The sequence below is a fragment of the Nicotiana tabacum genome, chromosome 4, assembly GCF_000715075.1.
Source record: "Nicotiana tabacum cultivar K326 chromosome 4, ASM71507v2, whole genome shotgun sequence".
In the NCBI taxonomy this organism is placed as follows: domain Eukaryota; kingdom Viridiplantae; phylum Streptophyta; class Magnoliopsida; order Solanales; family Solanaceae; genus Nicotiana; species Nicotiana tabacum.
In genome coordinates, this window is record NC_134083.1 from 103,785,757 (window position 1) to 103,808,943 (window position 23,187).

General features: G+C 39.7%; 1 protein-coding gene across 1 annotated transcript; it reads left to right on the forward strand.

The window, feature by feature from the left end:
• The first annotated feature begins 669 nt into the window (after positions 1-669).
• On the forward strand, positions 670-2,475 carry LOC142180062 (uncharacterized). The gene is made up of 3 exons (XM_075250982.1): positions 670-1,248; positions 1,333-1,499; positions 2,028-2,475. The coding sequence occupies exons 1-3, from the start codon at positions 670-672 to the stop codon at positions 2,473-2,475; spliced, it is 1,194 nt and encodes a 397-aa protein (XP_075107083.1).
• The last annotated feature ends 20,712 nt before the right edge of the window (positions 2,476-23,187 follow it).

A 23,187-nucleotide genomic window follows, 5' to 3' on the forward strand; every position in this document is an offset into this window, starting at 1 on the left:
GAAGAAGAAAGAGTGCCAAAACCTGTAGAGGTAGATGAGAGAAACAAAATGTAGTCTGAGCATATATCAGAGAGGGTGCCACCCCCTTTTACTCAAAGATTGAGAAAGAAGAATAATGACCACATGTATCACAAATTTCTAGATATGCTAAAGCAGATACACTTGAACATCCCTTTAGTGGACATGCTCCGTGATGTCCCAAAACATGCAAAATATATTAAGGATATAGTGGCAAATAAAAGGAGGTTAACTAAGTTTGAGACCGTCGCACTTACTGAGGAGTGCACTTCTAGGATTCAACATAAACTTCCATAAAAGCTTAAGGATCCTGGTAGTTTTACCATCCTCGTGAGGATTGGTGAAATTGATGTGGGTAGAGCCTCGTGTGATTTGGGTGCGAATATCAATCTGATGCCGTTGTCACTGTTCAAACAATTGGGCTTAGGAGCTCCGAGATCCACCATGGTTATGCTACAGTTAGCTAATAGATCTTATGTTTATCCTGAGGGGGTAATTGAGGACGTCTTGCTGCAAATTAGGAAGTTTATTTTCCCTGCAGATTTTATCATCCTGGACTATGAGGCTGATGAGTTAGTTCCTATCATCTTGGGACGACCTCTCTTGGCCACTGGAGATGCAATTATCAAATTCTGAGAAGGTAAGATGATCATGAGGGTGGAAAATGAAGAAGCAATCTTCAATGTATATCGAGTTATTCAGTTACCTAGTCATTACGAGGACCTCTCCATGATTTCTATGGTGGAGATAAATGAACCAGCAGTAGAGCCAAGTGCGTTTAAAGAAGATGCACTAGAAAATGCATTGATGTTGTTCAATCACTTGGAACTTGAAGAAGAAGTTGAGGATATGTTGCAAATTCCGGATGTATCTTGCGAATACATAAGAGAAAGATCCCAATTTGAGCTTCTGGATAGGACAATCGGCCTGCCCCCTAAACCCACAATTGAGGAGGCCGTAAAACTGGAACTTAAACCCTTACCATCTCATCTTCATTATGCATATTCGGGAAGTTCTAACACTTTACCTGTGATTGTTTCTTCTCATATGTCTAACTTGCAGGAAGAAAAGCTATTAAGGGTGCTGAGGGAGCAAAAACATGCCTTTGGTTGGACAATGTCTGACATAAATGGTATTAGCCCTACATTCTATATGCACAAAATACTCATGGAGGAGGGACACAAGCCTAGCGTGGAACATCAATGCCACCTAAATCCAATCATGAAAGAGGTGGTAAGAAAAGAAGTGATTAAGTGGCTCGACGCAGGTATAGTATTTCCTATCTCCGATAGTAAGTGGGTAAGCCCTGTCCAGTGTGTACCTAAAAAGGAGGGTATGACTGTTTTAGTGAATGAACAAAATGAATTAATCCCAACTAGGATTGTGACTGGTTGGCAAATATGCATAGACTATAGGAAGTTGAATAATGCTACACGAAAAGAGCACTTCCCTCTCCCCTTCATTGATCAAATGCTTGACAGGTTAGTTGGACAGGAATACTATTGTTTCCTTGACAGCTATTCGGGTATAATCAGATGGCTATTGCCCCAGAAGATCAAGAAAAGACCACTTTTACATGCCCTTATGGCACTTATGCATTTAAGAGAATGCCATTTGGGTTAGTAATGCACCTACGACTTTTCAAAGGTGTATGATGGCTATTTTTACCGATATGGTGGAACGGTTTGGGGAGGTCCTTATGGATGATTTTTCTGTGTTTGGTCCTTCTTTATATGAATGCTTGACCAATCTTGCTAAAGTGATTGCTATGTGCGAGGAGACTAATCTGGTACTGAATTGGGAAGAGTGCCATTTTATGGTACGTGAAGGTATAGTGCGGGGGTACAAGGTGTCCAAAGATGACTGGAAGTTGACAAGGCTAAGTTGGAAGCAATTAAAAAGTTACCACCACCAATTTCACTGAAACGAGTTAGGAGTTTTCTGGGACATGCAGGTTTTTATCGCCGATTTATAAAGGATTTCTCAAAATTTTTCTCTCCTTTGTGCAGGTTGTTAGAGAAGGATGTGCTGTTCAAGTTTGATGATGCTTGTCTGAAAGCATTCGAGGAGCTGAAAAAGAAGTTAGTGAGTGCACTAATCATAGTGGCTCCTGACTGGAACGAGCCATTCGAGTTGATATGTGATGCTAGTGATGGTGCAATTGGCACCGTATTGGGCCAGAGGAGGAGCAAAATGTTTCACTCTATTTACTACGCAAGCAAGACTCTCCCTCCTGCTCAAATAAATTATACTGTGACAGAAAAGGAGCTACTTGCTGTAGTGTGGGCGTTCGATAAATTTTGGGCCTATTTGGTTGGCACCAAAGTCATCATCTACATAGACAATTCAGCCATTGGGTATTTGTTTGAAAAGAAAGATGCTAAACCAAGGCTAATCCGTTGGGTTTTACTCTTGCAGGAATATGACTTGGAGATCCGAGACCGTAAAGGAACATAGAATCAAGTGGCCGATCACTTGTCCAGGATCAAAATGATACCATTTGGTTTGAAGAATGCTGGGGCTAAATATATGAGGGCCATAACTACCCTTTTCCATGATATGATACACAAGGAAATAGAGGTGTACGTGGATGACATCATCATCAAATCTAAGAGGAGCTCGGATCACATAACAGACCTGAGAAAGTTTTTCGACCGACTTCGAAAGTACAATCTGAAGCTAAATCCTACAAAATGTTCTTTTAGAGTGCCTGCTAGGAAGTTTTTGGGTTTCATCGTCAGTCGCCGCAGTATTGAGCGAGACCCATCAAAAATCAAAGCTATTTAGGACTTGCCACCGCTAAAGAAGCAAAAAGGATGTGATGAGTTTTCTGGGACGCCTCAATTATATCAGCCATTTTATAGCATTGTCAATGGTAATATGTGAGCCTATCTTCAATATGCTAAGGAAAGATGATGCGACGGGATGAACCGAAGAATGACAAAAGGCTTTTGATAAAATCAAGGAGTACTTGTCTAAGCCACCAGTGTTGGTCCCATTATAACCCGGAAGACCTTTACTGTTGTACCTATCCATTTTGGATGGAGCCTTTGGTTGCGTCCTGGGGCAACATGATGAAATCGGGAGAAAAGAGCAGGCAATATACTAGGTACTCTTTGCTAGAGTGCACCTGCTGCGCTCTTACATGGATAGCCCAGAAATTGAGATACTACTTCTGCGCATACACTACATATCTCATATCAAGGATGGATCAACTGAAATACATCTTTCTGAAACCCATGCCTGCGGGTAAGTTAGCAAAGTTGCAGATATTGGTAAGTGAGTTCAACATCATCTATCTGACTCAAAATGTGGTCAAGGGGAAGAATTGGCCGATCACCTGGCAGAGAACCCCGTAGACGGAGAATACAAACCGTTGCAGATGTATTTTCCGACGAGGAAGTGCCGTTTGTGGGGGAAGATATTGCCGAAATATATGATGGTTGGAGGATTTTTTTTACGGAGCCGCAAACTTCAAAGAAATGGGCATTAGAGCTGTTTTAGTATCAGAAATCGGTCAACACTACCCGATGTCTGCCAAGTTCAAATTTCCATGCACCAACAATATGGAAGAATATGAGGCTTGCATATTGGGACTCAGATTGGCCATCAACATGAATATTCAGGAGTTGCTGGTAATCATAGATTCAGATCTGCTAGTACATCAAGTACTTGGAGAGTAGGATACCAAGAACACTAAAATATTTCCATACTTGCATTATGTACAAGATTTGATCAAGAGGTTAACAAATATAGAATTCAAACATGTTCCGAGGATTCAGAACGAGTTCGCAGATGCGCTGGCTACCTTGTCTTCCATGATATAACATCCAATCAAGAATTTCATTGATCCTATCCTGGTAGAGATTCGTAAGCAGCCAGCTTATTGTGCTCATATTGAAGAAGAGTTCGATGGAAATCCATGGTTTCACGTTATCAAGGAGTATTTGTAGAAATGAGAATAGCCAAGAAATGCTACACACACTCAGAAGCGCACGCTTCGAAGATTGGCCAACCATTTCTTTTTGAGCGAAGGAATTCTATACAGAAGGACTCCTGACTTGGGATTGCTGCAATGTGTCGATACCAAGGAGGCATCTAGATTGCTCGAAGAAATACACACCGGAACATGTGAACCTCACATGAACGGGTTTATTCTAGCCAAGAAGATATTAAGGGCAGGGTATTTCTGGATGACTATGGAGACATACTGCATCAAATATGTACAGAAGTGCCACCAATGCCAGGTACATACTGATATGATACGGGTGCCACCCGATGAACTCAATGCAACAAGTTCACCCTGGCCTTTCTCTACTTGGGGCATGGACGTCATCGGACTAATTGATATGTACAGAAGTGTCACCAATGCCAGGTACATATTGATATGATACGGGTGCCACCCAACGAACTCAATGCAACAAGTTTACCCTGGCCTTTCTCTACTTGGGGCATGGACGTCATCGGACTAATTGAACCCCCTGCTTCAAATGGATACAGATTTATTTTGGTGGCTATAGACTACTTTATAAAATGAAACGAAGCCGCTTCTTATAAAGCTGTGACTAAGAAGGTTGTAGCATACTTCGTTTAGGATCGTATTGTTTGTCGATTTGGAGTACCTGAGTCAATGATTACCGACAATGCCGCCAATCTCAACAGTAATTTGTTGAAAGCCATGTGAGAAACATTCAAGATCAAGCACTAAAATTTTATAGCATATAGGCCGCAAATGAATGGAGCCGTGAAAGCTGCCAACAAGAACATCAAGAAGATATTAAGGAAGATGGTGGACAACTACAAGCAATGGCATGAGAAGCTACTATTTGCTTTGCTCGGGGTACCACACCACAGTTCGTACATCAACTAGGGCAACCTCCTATCTACTGGTTTATAGTACTGAAGTTGTTATACTCGCCGAGGTGGAGATTCCTTCCCTAAGAATCATACAGGAGGCCAAGCTCAGTGATGCGAAATGGATATAGAGTCGGTATGAGAACCTGGCTCTCATTGACGATAAGAGGACGAACGCAGTGTGTCACGGTCAAATCTATAAGAATAGAATTGCAAGGGCTTTGAACAAAAAGGTTATATCGAGGCAATTCACACCGGGACAATTGGTGTTGAAGCAGATCTTCCCACATCAGGATGAACCAAAAGGAAAATTCTCATCTAACTGGCAAGGCCCTTACATGGTCCACCGAGTATTGAAAGGAGGAGCGCTTCTACTTGTAAAGATGGATGGAGAAATATGGCCAAAACCTATCAATTCGGACGCCGTCAAGAGATATTATATTTATGATTGTATTTGACTTTATTTTTATGTAACCTGAACTACGCTTGACCTGATTATCATTTAAGAGGTGATGCGTAGGCAGCCCTGTGGGTTCGGTCATATCATAATAAAATCTTCATTCCCCTCTACGGTCAGGAACTGGAGAAAGTTTTGAGTTTTTGTCAATCTCATTTCGTCAAGATCGCCAAGAAGTGTATTGCCGGGAGTACGCATTTAAACTGGGGCAAAATTTTGGGGAAGGTCCTCAAAATTCCGAGTTGAGAAGGTTGCAATGTCTCAAAACATGTCACAGTCTCCGATTCGACAAAATTATTTGTTCTATGCATCATCACATATTTTGAACAACTGCATTTCTCAAAGATAATTTATCACAAATGCATATTTTCGAAAATTTCATTTTTTTAGTAGCCAGATTTTTGTGGTGCTGAAGTAGACTTATGTGTTGATGATTGTAGAGATTCATCACGGCGAGCTTGCTTGCCACGGTTTAAACTTTTTGGGTTGAACAGTGCATTGGGGAGTTGAAGAAAATTTTTGGAAATACAAGGCATTTCTGCGGTCCATTCTGCGGTCGCAGAACTGGTATGTAGACCGCAGATCTGCCGTAGAATGAGGCAAAAATCTGGGCAAATGTTTGGGCCATTTTGCTGTCCATTATGCGGCCGCATAATCATTTTGCGGGCCGTAAAACCCATTGCAGACCCAACACAAAAATATATAGAAGGGCAGTTCTGTGGCGCATTATGCGACTGCAAAATAGGTCTGCGGACCGTAAACTGGTCGCAGAGTGAGGTAGGGGTGCCTGGTTCCTGAGGGACATTATGCAGCCAATTTTGCGGACCATAGAAGTGTTATACGGTCACATATGCGACCACAGATCTGCATTGAGGCTTCATTTTTTCTAATTTTTGAACCCGACCCCATTCTTATAAAACAGTCATGGGGATCATTTTAGAAGGTTAAAATATATATTCCTAGAGTGAGGGAGTGCCATAGAGTGAGAAAGGAAGTTCCTAATCTCAGCATTCAACAATTCTTGCTCAAAGTTGAAGAATTTACACGAAGAATTCACTAGGTCTTCATCCAAGAGGTAAGGTTCTACTCCATAGCACTCAATTTCGTGATTTTAACTGAAAATAGGTAATAAGCAAAGCAATTCTTGGGTGTGGGAGTTGTTTATTTTACATGCATGTACCATCAAGGGTAGTGGGAAGATTGTTGAGCTCTTTTGGGTAAACTTTGGGTAGTGGGGTGAAAGAATCTACCATAGGAGAACCTTTAAACCTTAATGCACACCCAGTGTTTGATAAAATGCTCAAATGAGCTGAAACCATGAATATCTTCCTAAATTGTATTCAATTTTGCTATGTCTCTAAATAGATCGAAGTTGCTCAAAGTGAGGTATGAAGGCTAAACTCTTCTTCTAGTATCGGAATTCTCGAATCCTTGTAAAATTCTATCATGTGTAGTCAAACTTGAAATGCTATTGATGTGGGGTATTCAAACTAGTAAAATTGATTCTCGATTGGCATACTGTGTTAGATCCCTCGTGTGTTAATGATTCTCTATTTTTGACTTAATTATGTTATACCCCTTTTGGGAAGAAGATCCTGTATGAAATAAATGTGATCAAACACTTATTTCTCATATGATGGAACCTTATGAACTTACACTTGCTAAGGCCAAAGGTGCCAAATGGTTGATTTGAAAGGGAACTCTTTTGTACAAACTATTATCGTTTTGGGGAATCCGAAATGTGGCATTGTGAATACACCTCCACCTGCATACATTGGGGTGATGCGGCGGGGCCGCTTTGTGTAGAGTTATGGTATTGTGAATAAACCTCCACCCGCAGCAATGCGGTGAGGCGGCGGTGCCGCTTTATATAGATTTGTGGTATTTTGAATACACCTCCACCCGCATACATTGGGGTAAGGCGGCAGGGCCGCTTTGTGTAGAGTTTTTGGTATTATGATTGCACCTCTACCCGCATATGTGGGGTGAGGCGGCATGGCCGCTTTGTGTAAAGGTAGTTGTAGAGGATCCCCGACTTATGAATTTATAAATGTTATTGAAAGCTCTTAATAAATTTGCTATGACTTTAGCAGCTAGCTAAGCCTTTTATTGTTACCATGATTCATCATATTCATGTTGTATTTCCATGTCCTTGCATAGGTGTTTGGTTTTCGTACTAGTACTATTCGACATGTACTAACTTCCCTTTTTCCGGGGGCACAACATCATTAATGGATGTAGGTTGTTCCATAGCATGCGGTGTTGATCAGTGATAGCAACACCCCCTCTCCTCAGCTGACTTGGTGAGACCCACTTCATTCCGGTGTCCTGTATTTCTTGTTCCATGTACATAGTGTTTTGAGGTATAGCTTGGGCCTTGTTGCCGGCACTGTCGTAGTACTCTTTTTTTTTTCCTGTTAGAGGCTCCGTAGACATAGTGTGGGTTGTATATGTTTTTGGGAAGGTTAAACTAAAAATGCTGTAATCATATCATCTGTTCCACTTTAACTATGATTGTACAATGTACTGTTTTGGAGACTTGTTATTGACGTAACTAATGGAAATGAACTGGTGTTATTCATATGACCCATTACTGTCTAATTAATGAAATGTATTATTCTCTTTATTTTTGGGTGAGTTGGGTAGAAAGTATTATACGGGCTTGCTCGGCCAGGGTATCTCGATTGAGCGCCGGTCGCGCTCCCCGAGGTCGGGGTGTGACACAGATGTTGCCTAGGGTGACTCGAACAAGGATTCAAAATGAGGAGCAGAGGTGAAACACACCCTTTCTCTGCATAGGGCTAAGCATTTCCCTCATTCTTCGCATGAGGCTAAACGCTGCCTCCATTATTGCATAGGGCTAAGCACTACCCTCATCATTACATAAGGCTAAGTACTGAATTTCTCTGCATAGGGCTAAGCACTGACCTCATTCATTGAATGAGGCTAAGCATTGCCTCCACTATTGCATAAGGTCTTTTTGGCGTCCTCTTCGTCCATCCAAATCTGGTGATATCCTGCGAAGCAATCCACAAAGGATTAGAGTTCATGTTTGGCACAGTTTTCGATCAGTATGTGTATGTTGGGCAATGAGAAATTATCCTTAGGGCTTGCTCTGTTCAGATTCTGATAGTCAACGCACACCTTGACTTTCCCATCTTTCATTGGAACTGGTACGATATTGGCTAACCAAGTTCGATATTCGACCACCCAAAGGACCTTGGCTTTGATCTGCTTGGTAAATCCTTCCTTTATCTTTAGGCTCATATCCGACTTGAATTTCTTGAGCTTCTGCTTTAACGGCGAACACATAGGGTTGGTAGGTAGCTTGTGAGCCACTAAGGATGTGCTTAACTCGGTCATTTTAGTCGTAAGACCATGCGAAAATATCCTCATATTATTTTAGAAACCTGATGTACTCTTCCTTCTCTTATGGTGAAAGATGAATGCCGATGCGAGTTTCTTTGACTGTTTCAGAATTCCCTAAGTTAACTGCCTCAGTTTCTTCCAAATTGGACTTTGGTTTGTTATCAAAATTCTCTACTTCTTTGAAAATTTCCTCAGGTATTATATCATCTTCCAAATCTTCCGAATCACCTTCCTTATGTTGTGTGGTCTCATTACATGTCACAGTCTTAGTTCAAAAGGATATGTCTGTCACACCCCGACCTCATGGAGCGCGACCGGCGCTCAACCGAGATACCCCAGTCAAGCAAGCCTGTACGATGCCTTCTACCCGAACTTACCCACGAATAAATAGAAGATAAATTTCGGTGATTGGAGAATGAGAAGATCATGAGAATATCACCAATTCATTACCATTAGTTACGTCATTTATAAGACTCAAAAATATTATATTACACATTCATAGTTTAAAAGTGGAAGCAGGTAATACAATTACAACATCATTAGTTTGACTTTTCCATAACCAATGTACAACCCATACTATGTCTACGGATCCTCTAACGAATACAAAAGAGTACTATGATTGTGCCGTCAACAAGGCCCCATCTATACATCAAAATACAATACATGAGAAACAAAAGATACACGACCGCGAAATGAAGTGGGGCGCACCAAGTTATCTAGGAAGAGGGTGTACCGCTATCACTGATCAATGCCACCTACTGTGGAACCACCTGTATCCATTAAAGATGCAGAACACCCGACAAAAGGGACGTTAGTACATATGGAATAGTATTAGTATGTAAGACTAAATACCCTCCCAATAGAACGAATAACTATACAAGGAGAAACAAATCATATAATGAATGGAAGCCTCAAACAATACCAAAGCATCAAATCAGGAGCAAGATAAGTTTTCAAGTAAATTTCATTATTTTAGGTTGGGAGATATTTAGTACCAATATACCACCGTGACTTTATCACGGAGTCCGATCAAGGCCCGATCGGCTAGGCTGTCTTACCCAAAGACATCCAATCACAATCACAATCACCACCATGCACAGTATGGCATCCGATCTCGACCCGATCGGGTAGGTTGTCTCACCACAATGCCATGTTGATCAACATCACCCTCCTCTAGAAATCATCTCATCCCAATTAAGGAGGATAAACTCAACACATCAATCTCATCCCATTTAAGGGGAATATTCTCAACACATCAATTCTAGGATTTTCCCCTCAATCACTCCTACACCAGCACGTGTATTTTTGGGGTTAGGTTATTTTTACCTACCCTTCCTCGGTGACAAACGATACTCCCAAAATGTTTATTATGTAAATAGGATTTTCAGCTCATTTCATAATTTTTCACATGTCTTTCCATTTCATTGGCACTAGTGGCCACAAATGTAATATCATTCTTGGCACGTTGGCCGTATTTCATATTTCATGCTCAACTCTTTCACTTTGAAGCACCATCATGGGTTATCAACAACTAGGCATTTCAAATCAAGACTTTAAGTACACGTATGAGCAATTAAGAGTTTTAAGCACATTGAGTTTTCTTTCACAATTTTGGCATAATAACTTTCATTTGGAATACGACTTGAAGTCATAACGTTTTAATACACCACCCATACTTTGAACACATTCTCAAATGATAACATAATATTACAAGAGCATTCAGAACACATTTTGAACATACATATTTCGACACAAATCTTATTCGGAATAGTCAAATTTATAAAGAATAACTCGGGACATGAGAAATAAGAAATTGTCCCATCATACTTGAGACTTAGGATAACATCGCTGGATTCAATTCTAAAAGAGAAGGTTAGCCAACATACCTCAAATTCGCCCCTTAATGATACTACAATGATCCACTATATTATGAAACCTCAATGTACAATAACAATATCCAATGGGACAAATATCAGTAACTAATTCTATAATTTAGGCCATTTAGGCATTTTATCAAACACCTAGTAGGCATAAATCTCTACATTTCTTAACCGTAGAATTAGTTCATGCAACTACCACCATTTACCAACAATTTATCCCACAATCATTCTTACACAATTTATAACTTCCAACATCACATGCATGACCATCCATCCACACCCAACCAACAACATTCCATCAAATAATCACCTTTCAATCTCTACAATGGGTAAGTTTTTAAATTGGGAACTTATGGCTTCCAATCACCATCCCATAAGTTCAAATACTTAGTTCTTACTCATATTCCAATAATAAATCCATGCATGTAAGTCTAAGGGTGTAGGATTAGCTTTTGGAAGAAATCTTGCAAAACCCTCCCTTGAGTTCTTGGAGAAATTTCTTGAAAATCTAAGGTTTCCATGATGGATTGAGTTACTTCTAGTGTGGAAATGATAGGATTCACACCAAGACAATGGGGATTGCTTACCTTGACTATGGGAGGCGTTGGGGGTCTTAAGAGAGTGGAGGAAGGCTCCAAAATTCGTCCAAGTGAAATGGGGAAAATTAGCCCCTGAAATGACTTCAAAGGACCTTAAGGTGGGGCGCGCCCAGTCTGGAAAAGTGAGCCTCACTTCGCTGTCCACTACATGCAAGGGAATACATGATTCGCACCCAGACTTGCGAAGGGAGCCTTGCTTCGTTGTCCGCCAAAATAACTGTGTGGTCTGACTTTAGTAATTTGATCATAACCTTTAGTAGGAATGTCCAAATGACGAACGGCTTGATGCTTTTGAAACTAGATTCGAAGAGCTACGCTTTAGGGGCAAAATGCATGGAAAATATCTTTATATTATGAGATTTATACCTGTTTAAAGATAGGTGTTGTGCAAATTAAGACACCTTTTCTACTTAATATTTCTAACTCATTTCAAACAACTTCTTCCCACTTACAAACCTCTTAATATGTTCCAAAAGACTTTCCATATGTATTTTCATCTAAAATTGATGTGGTTCTATGCTTTAGGTCTCCTTTAGTACTCAAAAACATTATTTCCAATTATCATTGGTGCACTATAAAGTTTTAATGATTAGAAAAAAATTTATAGGGCCTTACATTCTTCCCTATTTGGGAATATTCGTTCTCGAATGTTGGATCTTGGCCTTTTCCATCCTTAGAGAGAGAGAGTACTTAAGTTTCCTTGACACCTATTCATCTCCTTTAGTTCCTCAAACCTTAATCGACTCCCTGAAAATCCCACAAGTCTTATATAAGTACAGAGCCATTCTCCTTACCCCTAAACCATCATCTTAATCGTTCATAACTTACCCTCAAGCCTTAGTTCCTTAAAGTTTAACTAACTCCCCAAATTTTCAAAAACTTTGGCAGAGCCTCCTTTGTTTTTAGGTGTATCCACCTGTCAAAAACCACATAAACCAACCAAAGAAACATATCCACATGCTATAGAAGGCACCGTAAGTATACATAGAACTAAACACACCATTTCATACCATTTCATTATTTTAAAATTACGTAACTGCTCAAAGCCAAAGAGGCGCACATACATGGGCATAAAACATAATACCCAAAAGAAGATGGCTTCCAATAGTCTATACATACTATTACCTTATCCTACAAATATGCGAGGTTATCTCCACTTTATAACTTCTTCCTCCTCCTAAGTCACCCCACAACCTTTTAGCAGATGCAACTTCCTTGGATCTCAGCTTTCGAACTTGCCTACAAAAGATGGAAACAAGAACCTCTTTATAGGTCAAACCTTCATTAATTCCAATATTTTCCACAAGGACAACGAGTGACAGATCCCCAATACTTGCTCCAATAGGGACACATGAAATACGGGATGTATGGAGGACAACTCTTGACGTAATTCAAGCTCATAGGTCACTCGGCCAATTTTCTTCAAGGTTTTATATAACCCAATGTATTTTAGACTCAATTTCCCTTTCTTAACAAATCACATAATGTTTTCATGGGGAAAATCTTTAGAAACACCCATTCATTTTCCTCAAATGCGAAATCTCTATGTCAAGCATCTGAATATGAATTTTGATGACCTTCAGCCTTCATCAACTACTCCTTGATGATCTTGCATTTTGCCATAGCTTAGTGAAAAAGGTCTGGCCCTATCAACTCTATACACCAACTCAGACCATCCGATGGGAGATCTACATCTCCTACCATACGAGCACCACACAATGCGACAATAACCCAATATACGATAAAATTCTCGACCACGGCCTTCATTGGCCCTATACCCCTCAAAATACGTTATCGTAGCCACTCTTTGACCCAATCATGATTCGATATATGAAAGTACATCATTATGAACACTATATTACTTTTCCTGTCATATATGGACATCTATATTGAAGAGACAACATAAACATGATCTTAACATAACATTGAGTCACAAAATATTGCATGTACATACTTTTGAACTAGATGCATCATTAGTGGAACATTTTTATCACATTTCTCTTATATATGACCTCTTAGGAATTGAGTTCCGCAATAATTTCCTTGATAGAGTTACAATCTTATGTTAATACTTGCAACTTTCTCCTCCAAATTCTCAACAAAAGACATTACTTGATGAGTTTCTTATAGGACCTCCTGTTTCAAATGAATAACATCTGCTAGCTTGTACACACACACTCGTAACATTAACCTACACGACATCGCATCAGATGTAAAGCAACATTGTGCTCAGACCTTTCTTAGCCACTCTATTTCATTCTTATGTGCCTCATAGGATTTAATAAATCACTCTGGTTACTTTTTAAACATTCTCACGGTCTCGCTTTACTATTAAACACCTCCAAAGCACATCTCAACATCCTTTTCATATATTCAATTCAAAAGAGCCACTGGCCGAAACATGGCCTTCTCTGAAACTTGAGATCCTCCTGAATTCATCAACAATGACTTTATGTTTTCCTTCTAAGTGTAACACTTAGTCCACCTGATTCCATCATCGATAAGTAACTCACCTCATTCCCTGTATTGTAGCTACTAATAGTGTTTCCTGGTATTGTAGCTTGAGAGCTATCATGTTAAACATATCTGGTTTGTAACAAGTTTTCATCCTCTCTCCATCTGTTTCGAACATTTCCCTTTGCTCTTTGGGTAGATTGTGTTGTATCTCTTTGGGTAGATTGTGTTGTATCTTGTCTTTGGGAAGTAAATGTTGTAATTGTATCATCTATTCCAATTTAACTATGATTGCACAGTATACTGTTTTAGAGACTTGCTAATGACGTAACTAATGGAACTAAACTGGTGATATTCACACAATCTCTTACTGTCTAATTAATGAAATGTATTCTTCTCTTTATTCATGGGTGAGTTGGGTAGACAGTATTGTGCAGGCTTGCTCGACCAGGGTAACTCTGTTAAGCGCCGGTCGTGCTCCCCGAGGTCGAGGCGTGATAGAGAAGATCATGTGAAGAACACCAATTCATTACCATTAGTTACGTCATTTATAAGTATCCAAAATATTATATTACACATTCATAGTTTAAAAGTTGAAGCAAGTGATAAAATTAAAATATCATTAGTTTGACTTTCCCATAACCAAGGTACAACCCATACTATGTCTACGAAGCCTTTAATGGATACAAAAGAGTACTATGATTGTACCGGAAACAAGGCCCTGGCTATACCTCAAAACACAATACATGAGAAACAAAAGATACACGACCCCGAAATGAAGTGGGGTTCATCAAGTTAGCTAGGAAGAGGGTGTACCGCTATCACTGATCAATGCCACCTGCTGTGGAACCACCTGCATCCATTAAAGTTGTAGCGCCCCCAACAAAAGGGACATTAGTACATATGGAATAATACTAGTAATTAAGACTAAACACCCTCTTAGTAGAATGAATAACCATACAAGGAGAAACAAATCATAGAATGTATGGAAGCCTCAAACAATACCAAAGCATCAAATTAGGAGCATGATACATTTTCAAGTAAATTTCATTATTTTAGGTTGGAAGATTTTTAGTACTGATATACCACCAGGATGTTAGCACGGAGTCCAATCACGGCCCGATCGGCCAGGTCGTCTCACCCAAAGACATCCAATCGCAATCGCAATCACATTCACAATCACAATCACCACCACGTGCGCCATGGCATCCGATCTCGACCCGATCGGCTAAGTCCTCTCACCACAATGTCTTGTGGATTGACATCACCCTCCTCTAGCAATCATCTCATCCCAATTAAGGGAAATAATCTCAACACGTCAATCTCATCCCATTTAATGGGGAATATTCTCAACACATCAATCTCATCCCATTTAAGGGGAATATTCTCAACACATCAGTTCAGGGATTTTCCCCTCAATCACTTCTAAACCGGCACATGTAGTTTTGGTGTTAGGTTATTTCGACCTACCCTTCCTCGGTGACTAACGATACTCCCAAAATGTTTATTATGTAAAAAGGATTTTCAGCTCATTTCATAATTTTTCATATGCCTTTCCATTTCATTGGCACTAGTGGCCACAAATGTAATATCATTCTTGGTACGTTGGCCTTATATAATATTTCATGCTCACCGCTTTCACTTTCAAGCACCATCATGGGTTATAAACGACAAGACATTTCAAATCAAGACTTTAAGTATACATATGAGCAATTAAGTGTTTTAGGCACATTGAGTTTTCTTTCACAATTTTGGCATAATAACTTTCATTTGGAACACGACTTGAAGTCATAACATTTTAATATACCACCCATACTTTGAACACATTCTCGAATGATAACATAATATGACAAGAGCATTCGGAGCACATTTTGAACATACATATTTCGACACAAAGCTTATTCGGAATAGTCAAATTTATAATGAATAACTCGGGACATGAGAAATAAGAAATTGGCCCATCATACTTGAGACTTACGAGAACATCGCGGGATTCAATTCTAAGAGAGAAGTTTAGCCAACATACCTCAAATTCGCCCCTTAATGATACTACAATTATCCACTACTCTAAGAAACTTCAATCTACAATAACAACAACCAATGGGACCAATATTAGCAACAAATTCCATAATTTAGGCAATTTGGGCATTTTATCAAACATCTAGTAGGCATAAATCTCTACATATCTTAACCATAGAATTAGTTCATCTAACTACTACCATTTACCAATATTTTATCCTACCATCATGATTAAACAATTTATAACTTACAACATCACATGCATGACCATCCATCCACACCCAACCAACAAATTTCCATCAAATAATCACCTTTCAATCTCTACAATGGCTAAGTTTTTAAATTGGAAACTTATGGATTCCAATACTTAATTCTTACTCATATTCCCTTAATAAAACCATGCATGTAAGTCTAAGGGTGTAGGATTACCTTTGGTAAGAAATCTTGCAAAACCCTCCCTTGAGTTCTTGAAGAAATTTCTTGAAAATCTAAGGATTTCATGGGGGATTGAGTTACTTCTAGTGTGGAAATGATAGGATTCACATCAATACAATGGGGATTGTTTACCTTGAATATGGGAGGAGTTGGGGGTCTTGAGAGAGTGGGGGAAAGCTCCAAAATTCGTCCAAGTGAAATGAGTAAAATGAGCCCCTGAAATGACTTAAAAAGACCTTAAGCCGGGGCGCGCCCAGTCTGGCAAAGTGAGCCTCACTTATTTGTCCACTGCATGCAAGGGAATACATGATCCGTGCCCGGTCTGGTGGAGCGAGGCTTGCTTCGTTGTCTGTTAAAATAACTGGGTGGTCTGACTTTAGTAATTTGATCATAACTTTTAGTAGAAATGTCCAAATGACAAACGGCTTGACGCTTTTGAAACTAGACTTGGCTTCGCTTTAGAGGCATAATTCATGGAAAATATTTTTATATTATGAGAGTTATACCCATTCAAAAGCAGGTGTTATGCAAATTAAGACACCTTTTCCACTTAATATTTCCAACTCATTCCAAACAACTTCTTCCTACTTACAAACCTCCTTAATATGTTCCAAAACTCTTTCCATATGTATTTACATGTCAAAATGATGTGGCTATATCCTATAGGTCTCCTTAATACTCAAAAACATTATTTCCAATTATCTTTGGTGCACTATAAAGTCTTAATCATTAGAAAAAAAAATTACGGGGCCTTACAATGTAATAGTTTTGCTGAAAAAGAACGTAGAAAGATAATAATATAAATAAACGAAAAGCAATAATGCATTAATAAAACTTAAAACTATGAACACGTATGACTCGACGTCTCGAGTAATTATTTCAAAATAATACACAAAAAATGTGTTAAATGACCAAAAATAATTTTAAAAATAAATCATGCTAGTTCTGCCAAAGCTGCCCAGGTACTCGATGAGCCTGGGATGGTGCAGCAATCAAGTTCTTTAGAACAACTCCTTCTCCCACTGTCTGAATGATAAGGTCTTCCTCCTCTTCCTCCTCCTCCTCTTCCTCCTCTAAGATTGCAATGTAGTCCATATCTTCCTCGTCTAGAAATAGCTTCCTCATACCAGCCAAAACCTCGTCTTCCTCAGATCCCCAAATCATATAAGTCTGGCGGAATGTCTGGTGCAGTGGTGGTATGGGTTGTTCTAGTGGATAGTAAGATTCACGCCACGGCGGTATCTAATCCTGATATTCTTCCACGGTATATTCATACCCAAGACCAAAGGTTGTGCCATGATATTGTGGTCGTATTAGTTTTGTGATCCTTTAAAGCTTTGGACCAAGACACTTGCCTGGTTCATACCCCAACCACATCAGTATGCTCACTATATTATTGCTCCACCATCAACCCTTATCAATTGCATTTACTCGCTCAATGTTGTGGTATGTTTCTCCTCCCAATTTCCTCATATTCTCGATAGCTGGCACAGTCTGGTTGGTGTAGATAGGGTTACTTCTATCTCCATGAATAATTACCTCTTAATGATTCCACTCGAACTTCATAGTCTTGTGCAGGGTAGAAGCAACTGCCCTAGCTGCGTGTATCTATGGTCGTCCCAATAACAAGTTGTAGGTGGCAGATATGTCTAGCACTTGGAATTCAATGTCGAACCAGGTCAGGCCCATCTGCAGTTCAAGGTTGATTTCTCAAATAGTAGCTCTCTAAGAACCATCAAATGCCTTTACATTCATACTTCCCATATGTATCTCATGCAGTCCTTTACCCAGTCTTTTCAAAGTAGTGAGCGGGCATATGTTCAAACTCGAACCCCGTTCTATCAGAACCCTAGCGATGAACTTGTCTTCATATTGCATAGTGATATGCAATGCTTTATTGTGACTCAATCCCTAAGGTGGTAGATAATCTTCATGGAAAGTAATCTTGTGGCTCTCTAGTACCTGTCCTACCATATTAGCCATCTCCCCACTAGTGATACCATTAGGCACATAAGCTTCACTTAATGACTTCATCAAGGCATTCTTGTGCACATCTGAGTTTCGCAACAATGATAAGATGGATATCCGGGCGAGAGTATTGTTCAGGTGATCAACAATGGAGTATTCCCTTGCCTGTACCTTTCTCCAAAGATCATCAGTGCCTATCTCCACGACAAGTGGCTTAGATGTAGTTTATTTGCTCGTTCCTCCAAGATTCTTGGGTGTATAAACTCTGCCAGTTCTGGTCATTCCTTGCGCAGCACCTGTCTATTCCATCTTGGATTTTCCTTTTCTTCTTGCCTCTGCCACATAATCCCATGGAACGGCATCATACTTATAGGACGGTGTCAGAGCTACCATCACAGTGAAGGGCGTAGCTACCTCGACCTTAAACGGTGCCTGGATTTGCACCATAATCGGCAAGAGGGTGACATGAGATGTTTTCGGAGCATCCCCCTCTCGAATAAGTCCAATGCATCCCTCCTAATCCAATTATTCATCAGTTTTTATCACATTCACTCCTTTGCCCCTATGACCAGGAAGAGGATTATTGCGGACATTCGGCGTGTACTCCTTTGCATGTATAACTTTAGTGTCAATTAGCGTCTGGATCTTATCCTTCAACATGCGACATTCCTCAATGGTGTGCCCCTTTATGCCTGAATGGTAGGCATAAGTTTTGTTGGGGTTAACCCACTAGGAAGGGCTTTCAACAACAACAGCAGGAATGGCAGTGACATAACCATCAGCCTTTAGTCTCTCATATAGTTGGGCTATGGGTTCAGGGATAGGGGTGTATTGTCTGGGAGCTCTGCGGTCAAAGTTTGGTTGTGGTTTAGGGTAGTTTTGGCGGGCAGAAGGAGGTGAACGGTAATATGCAGGTTGGGTGTTATAGGTATAGTAGGTGGCGGCAGGGTATTAGTATTTTGGAGGTGAGGGTTGGTATGTGGGTGGAGGTGTTTGGTATGTAAGGGGAGACTTAGGGCCCTGGGCTACCATCATGGCACTCACTTCTTTCTTCTTCGAGATACCTCCTAATTGCAAGGCTTTGTTGGTGGCTTGTAGTGCCTTGAAGTTGGTCACCATACCGCTCTTAATTCCTTCTTCTATCATTTCTCCCAACTTGATGATGTTTGAGAACTTGTGATTCTCTATAACCATCAATATTTCGTAATACCGCGGATCTTGAGCTCTGACAAAGAACTTGTTCATTTGTTCTTCTTCTAGTGGCGGTCTCACCTTGGCGCCCTCTGATGTCCAACGGGTAGCATACTCGCGGAAGGTTGCTGTTGGCTTCTTCTTGAGGTTCTAGATATAGAAAACATCTGGCTTGTTCTTTGTGTTGAACCTGAATCTATCCATGAAATCGGATGCCATGCTTACCCAATTCGTCCACTTCTTCAGATTCTGGCTAATATACCAAGATAAGGCATCACCTGTAAGACTTCGCATGAATAGTTTCATGCAGATTTGCTCATTCCTGCCCACTCCTACAAGCTTGTCATAGTAGGTTCTCAAATGCACTTTAGGATTATCGGTGCCATCAAACATCTCAAACTTAGGAGACTTGTAACCCTCCGGCAGTTCTACATCTGGCTGGATACACAAGTCTTCATAGTTCAAACCTTCAACACCCTTCCCGCCTTCAACACTCTAGACTCTCCCTGTTAGTTTCTTGAGTTCCTCTACCATGTTTCGGATGAACAGGTCTGTATCGATCGGTTAAGGTATGTATAGGGTTTGTTATGGGTCCATGTATATCGGGTTGCCTTGGTGTGTTCTTGGGACATGGGTATATGGGTGATCATTGACTGAGGTTTGAGGGGGATCGGGGGTAAGTTGTGGTGCATTTTGGGAAGTATGATAAGTGGTGGTTTGCAGGTGCGGGGTTGAGTGATGGTGTTGTTAAGGGGTTTGTACTAGTGGGGGGTTAAGGTTTTGAGGGGGTGTGGGATTGTGATACTAGTGCATTGCAGGAGGATTTTGTGGAGCTATGGGTGTTGGATTTTAGGCCTGGGCATTCTGTGGTGGTGTTTGGTTCGGAGTGGTTGTGTTTTGTCGGTTGATGTCAGGAACATTTAGAGTAAGGGAGAGGTTTGTATGATTTCGGACCTGCTCAAGCTCACCTTGTAACTCCAATATTTTCTGTTCCAAGCATAGGACCAACTCATTCCAACTGGCGTACTTCTTCCGTCCGAGGTTTCAATATTTTCTACCATGGTAGCATTGTCTTTTCGGTTACCACTTAGATCATACATCTTCCCTTTGCCTTTGCTTTTCGGGTTGCTAGGTGGAGGAGGAGGTGGAAGACCTCTGGATCTGGTGTGGTATGCTGATGATACCAGAATGCACGAACCAACCTTTTGAAATGGGAGTAATCAAAAGAAAAAAAACAAAAGGTAACCGAGTCAGTAAGACGGAATAAAAGAGTGTTTGCAATATTTAAGCAGGTATCACGTAAGGTCATGCAATAGTTTGTGTCCTAATTTGGGGACCTCATTGTGCCTGAGGTAGGCCTAAGCGACACACAGACTTGGACAAAACTCATGCCAATATTGCCTCATTCCATTAATGCGAAAATAAGCTGAATCAATCTTTCACAAAATCGAAATAATAATTATAAAGTCACTAATGGCATTAAGCCTTATCACATCGAAATCTAACGAAATCTAATCTAGAAAGCAGTAAAGAACATTATCTCCTAGTTTACTTGGTCCCCGAAGGACTTTCTCCATGCTTGACTCTTTTGACTCCATCAATCACATTTTCTATATCACACATGTCGAGTAGAAAATAAGCCATTGCTAGCTTCCCTCCTCATCCTGGTCTATGCCTTGACAATCCCAAAGCCTCTTTCTCATCTTCCCCTCTAGCTCTATCAGTCATTGCTCTAGATGCTCTAATTTCTCTGTCGACTTATTTACAATATCCTTCCATTCTCTAATCACCTCCATGTCCATATTATGTTATTCTAGATGCTTAGATTTAGATTCGAACACTCTTTTACGTAGCCTCTTGTACTTTACCTATGCCTCATCCACCTCATCTATGATCCTACCTTTCAGATTGACCCCCGGTTTGACATCTTCGGCTATGTCATCTTCCAACCATGAGAGATAGTAGTACATATGACCTACATGATACCTGTCTGGCTCAATAGTCTCTCCCTCCATGATGATATTTTGGTTCCACATGTGTTGGTTTTAAAACTTGAATGGGATGACATCTCCTTTGAAGTCTGCTTTATACTGAAGCATGTTGAAAACCCGAGGTATGACTTGTTTCCTCCTAGCTTGCCTCATTCCCCTTATAGTAGCATAAGGATAGATGCCTCGCAGCTCGATCAATACTAAGTGAGTGGTTCCTTTAGACCTGATGATGAACTCGCTACTAGGAAACCACTCAAACATCCAATGCACTTGCTCGTCTGTCAGATTAGTGAATAAATGCATCTAGCCTACAGTATTTTTAGGCTTTGCAAACCTTTCTGGAATGAATGTCATCTTATTTGGATGATGACTGGCTATATATCCATTCAGCGGCCTGTGTAGAAGCTCCTAGCAATAATCACCCCTCTAAAAGTGTTCCAGCAGCCAAACTTATAGCAAGAGATTACAACCCTCGAAGTGTCCGCCAGTGGGCTATGTAAGGGTGTTCAAAGTCTATTTCTAATCAATAACAAGTAATATTTTACTTTATACGTAATATAAGTTTTCGATGAAGGGTGATCAGTTGACCACTCTTGGGTCAACATAGCTTCGCCCCTGAGACCAATCCCATGACTACAAGCACTCACGTCCATCGGGATTAAAGTTTTTTCTCATTCTCATATTTAAAGATGGAGTCCTATCTATCTGGAGGAAAAGCTAGATGTACCAAACATAGGAGTTAAAATCTTGTCCTACCTGATCTAAGTGTAATTTCGCATACCAAACAACCTTATCAGTATTTCATCATGTTATTATCTTTTGATTTCTCTTACAAAATCAATTTAAAAAGAGTTTTTATATTTTTTTGTGTGTGTGTTAATGGTTAGTAAGAAGGAAACAAACGCACCCAAGATATTTTTCTACAGGGATTGGTATCCGATTCCAGAAATACCTGGTTCTCTTATTTTTATCCTTAAAATAGACACAAAGGCCTTCAAACCAAGGGCCCCAAATCTGGAACGTGGAGAGAGTCAGAGAGATACAGAACCCTAGCTAGGACCTTCAGAAATTGTAGATTTTGTTGTTTTCTTTTTCATTTTTATATTTGTTTTTGAGTGGTCAATATATAATCAATTAATACGAAAATGACAAGATCAGAATTGGACCTTTGGATGAAATTTTGTTGTTATTATATATCCATTTATTCACGAATTCTCCACCTCTTCCACTCTTTTCTCTATTTGATCATTTCGTTTTCGTCTATTTATGGAACCCAATTTTTATAAATCGAGTCCTATCGATGGCAACTAGGAAGCAGAACACCAAAAAGTTGATCATTAACTGTTACGTATTGGCAGCATCCTTACAGCTTGTTTAGATAACTGTTACGTATCGTTTGATCATATATCATATTGTATAATATTATATTCTAATGTATTGTTTTAAAAAACCGACATTTAGATAGATTGTAGTATTTTTTTACTATCGCTTCATGATATTATGCACTAGCAATATGAGAATAAATATGCAATATTACACAGAAAAAGTAAGGTACGATGTAAAGTTATTACTCAATCATTTTCAGATTATGTGAATCTATTTTCTTTTTTCTTTGTCTGTTCCAAAGAAAATGACTCTTTTCTAAATTTAGAAACAATTTAACTTAAACTTCCAATTCTACCCTCAGTTAGAAGCTTTTTAACTTAAATTTCTAATTCTACCCTCAGTGATAAGCTTTTATAGCCACACAAATACTCTGGCATGTTTAACACCACAAGTTTCAAAAGAATTATACTCACACAAATGTTATGACTTGTTTAGGACCATAAGTTTTAAAAGTCCTTATTTTTTCCTTAAACTCCATGTCCAATCAAATATGTTCACATAAATTGAAACGGTAGAGTATATAAAAAAGTAGGTAAAATGATAAAATATGATTATTTAATAATAAT

What these genes read in the sequence shown, in the direction of transcription:
- LOC142180062 (XM_075250982.1), top strand. Translation starts at nt 670, where the DNA reads ATGAGGGTGGAAAATGAAGAAGCAATCTTCAATGTATATCGAGTTATT. An exon ending in TAAATCCAATCATGAAAGAG is followed by an intron (nt 1,249 to 1,332) that starts GTGGTAAGAAAA and finishes AGCCCTGTCCAG; the next exon opens with TGTGTACCTAAAAAGGAGGG. An exon ending in ATTGATCAAATGCTTGACAG is followed by an intron (nt 1,500 to 2,027) that starts GTTAGTTGGACA and finishes TCCTTTGTGCAG; the next exon opens with GTTGTTAGAGAAGGATGTGC.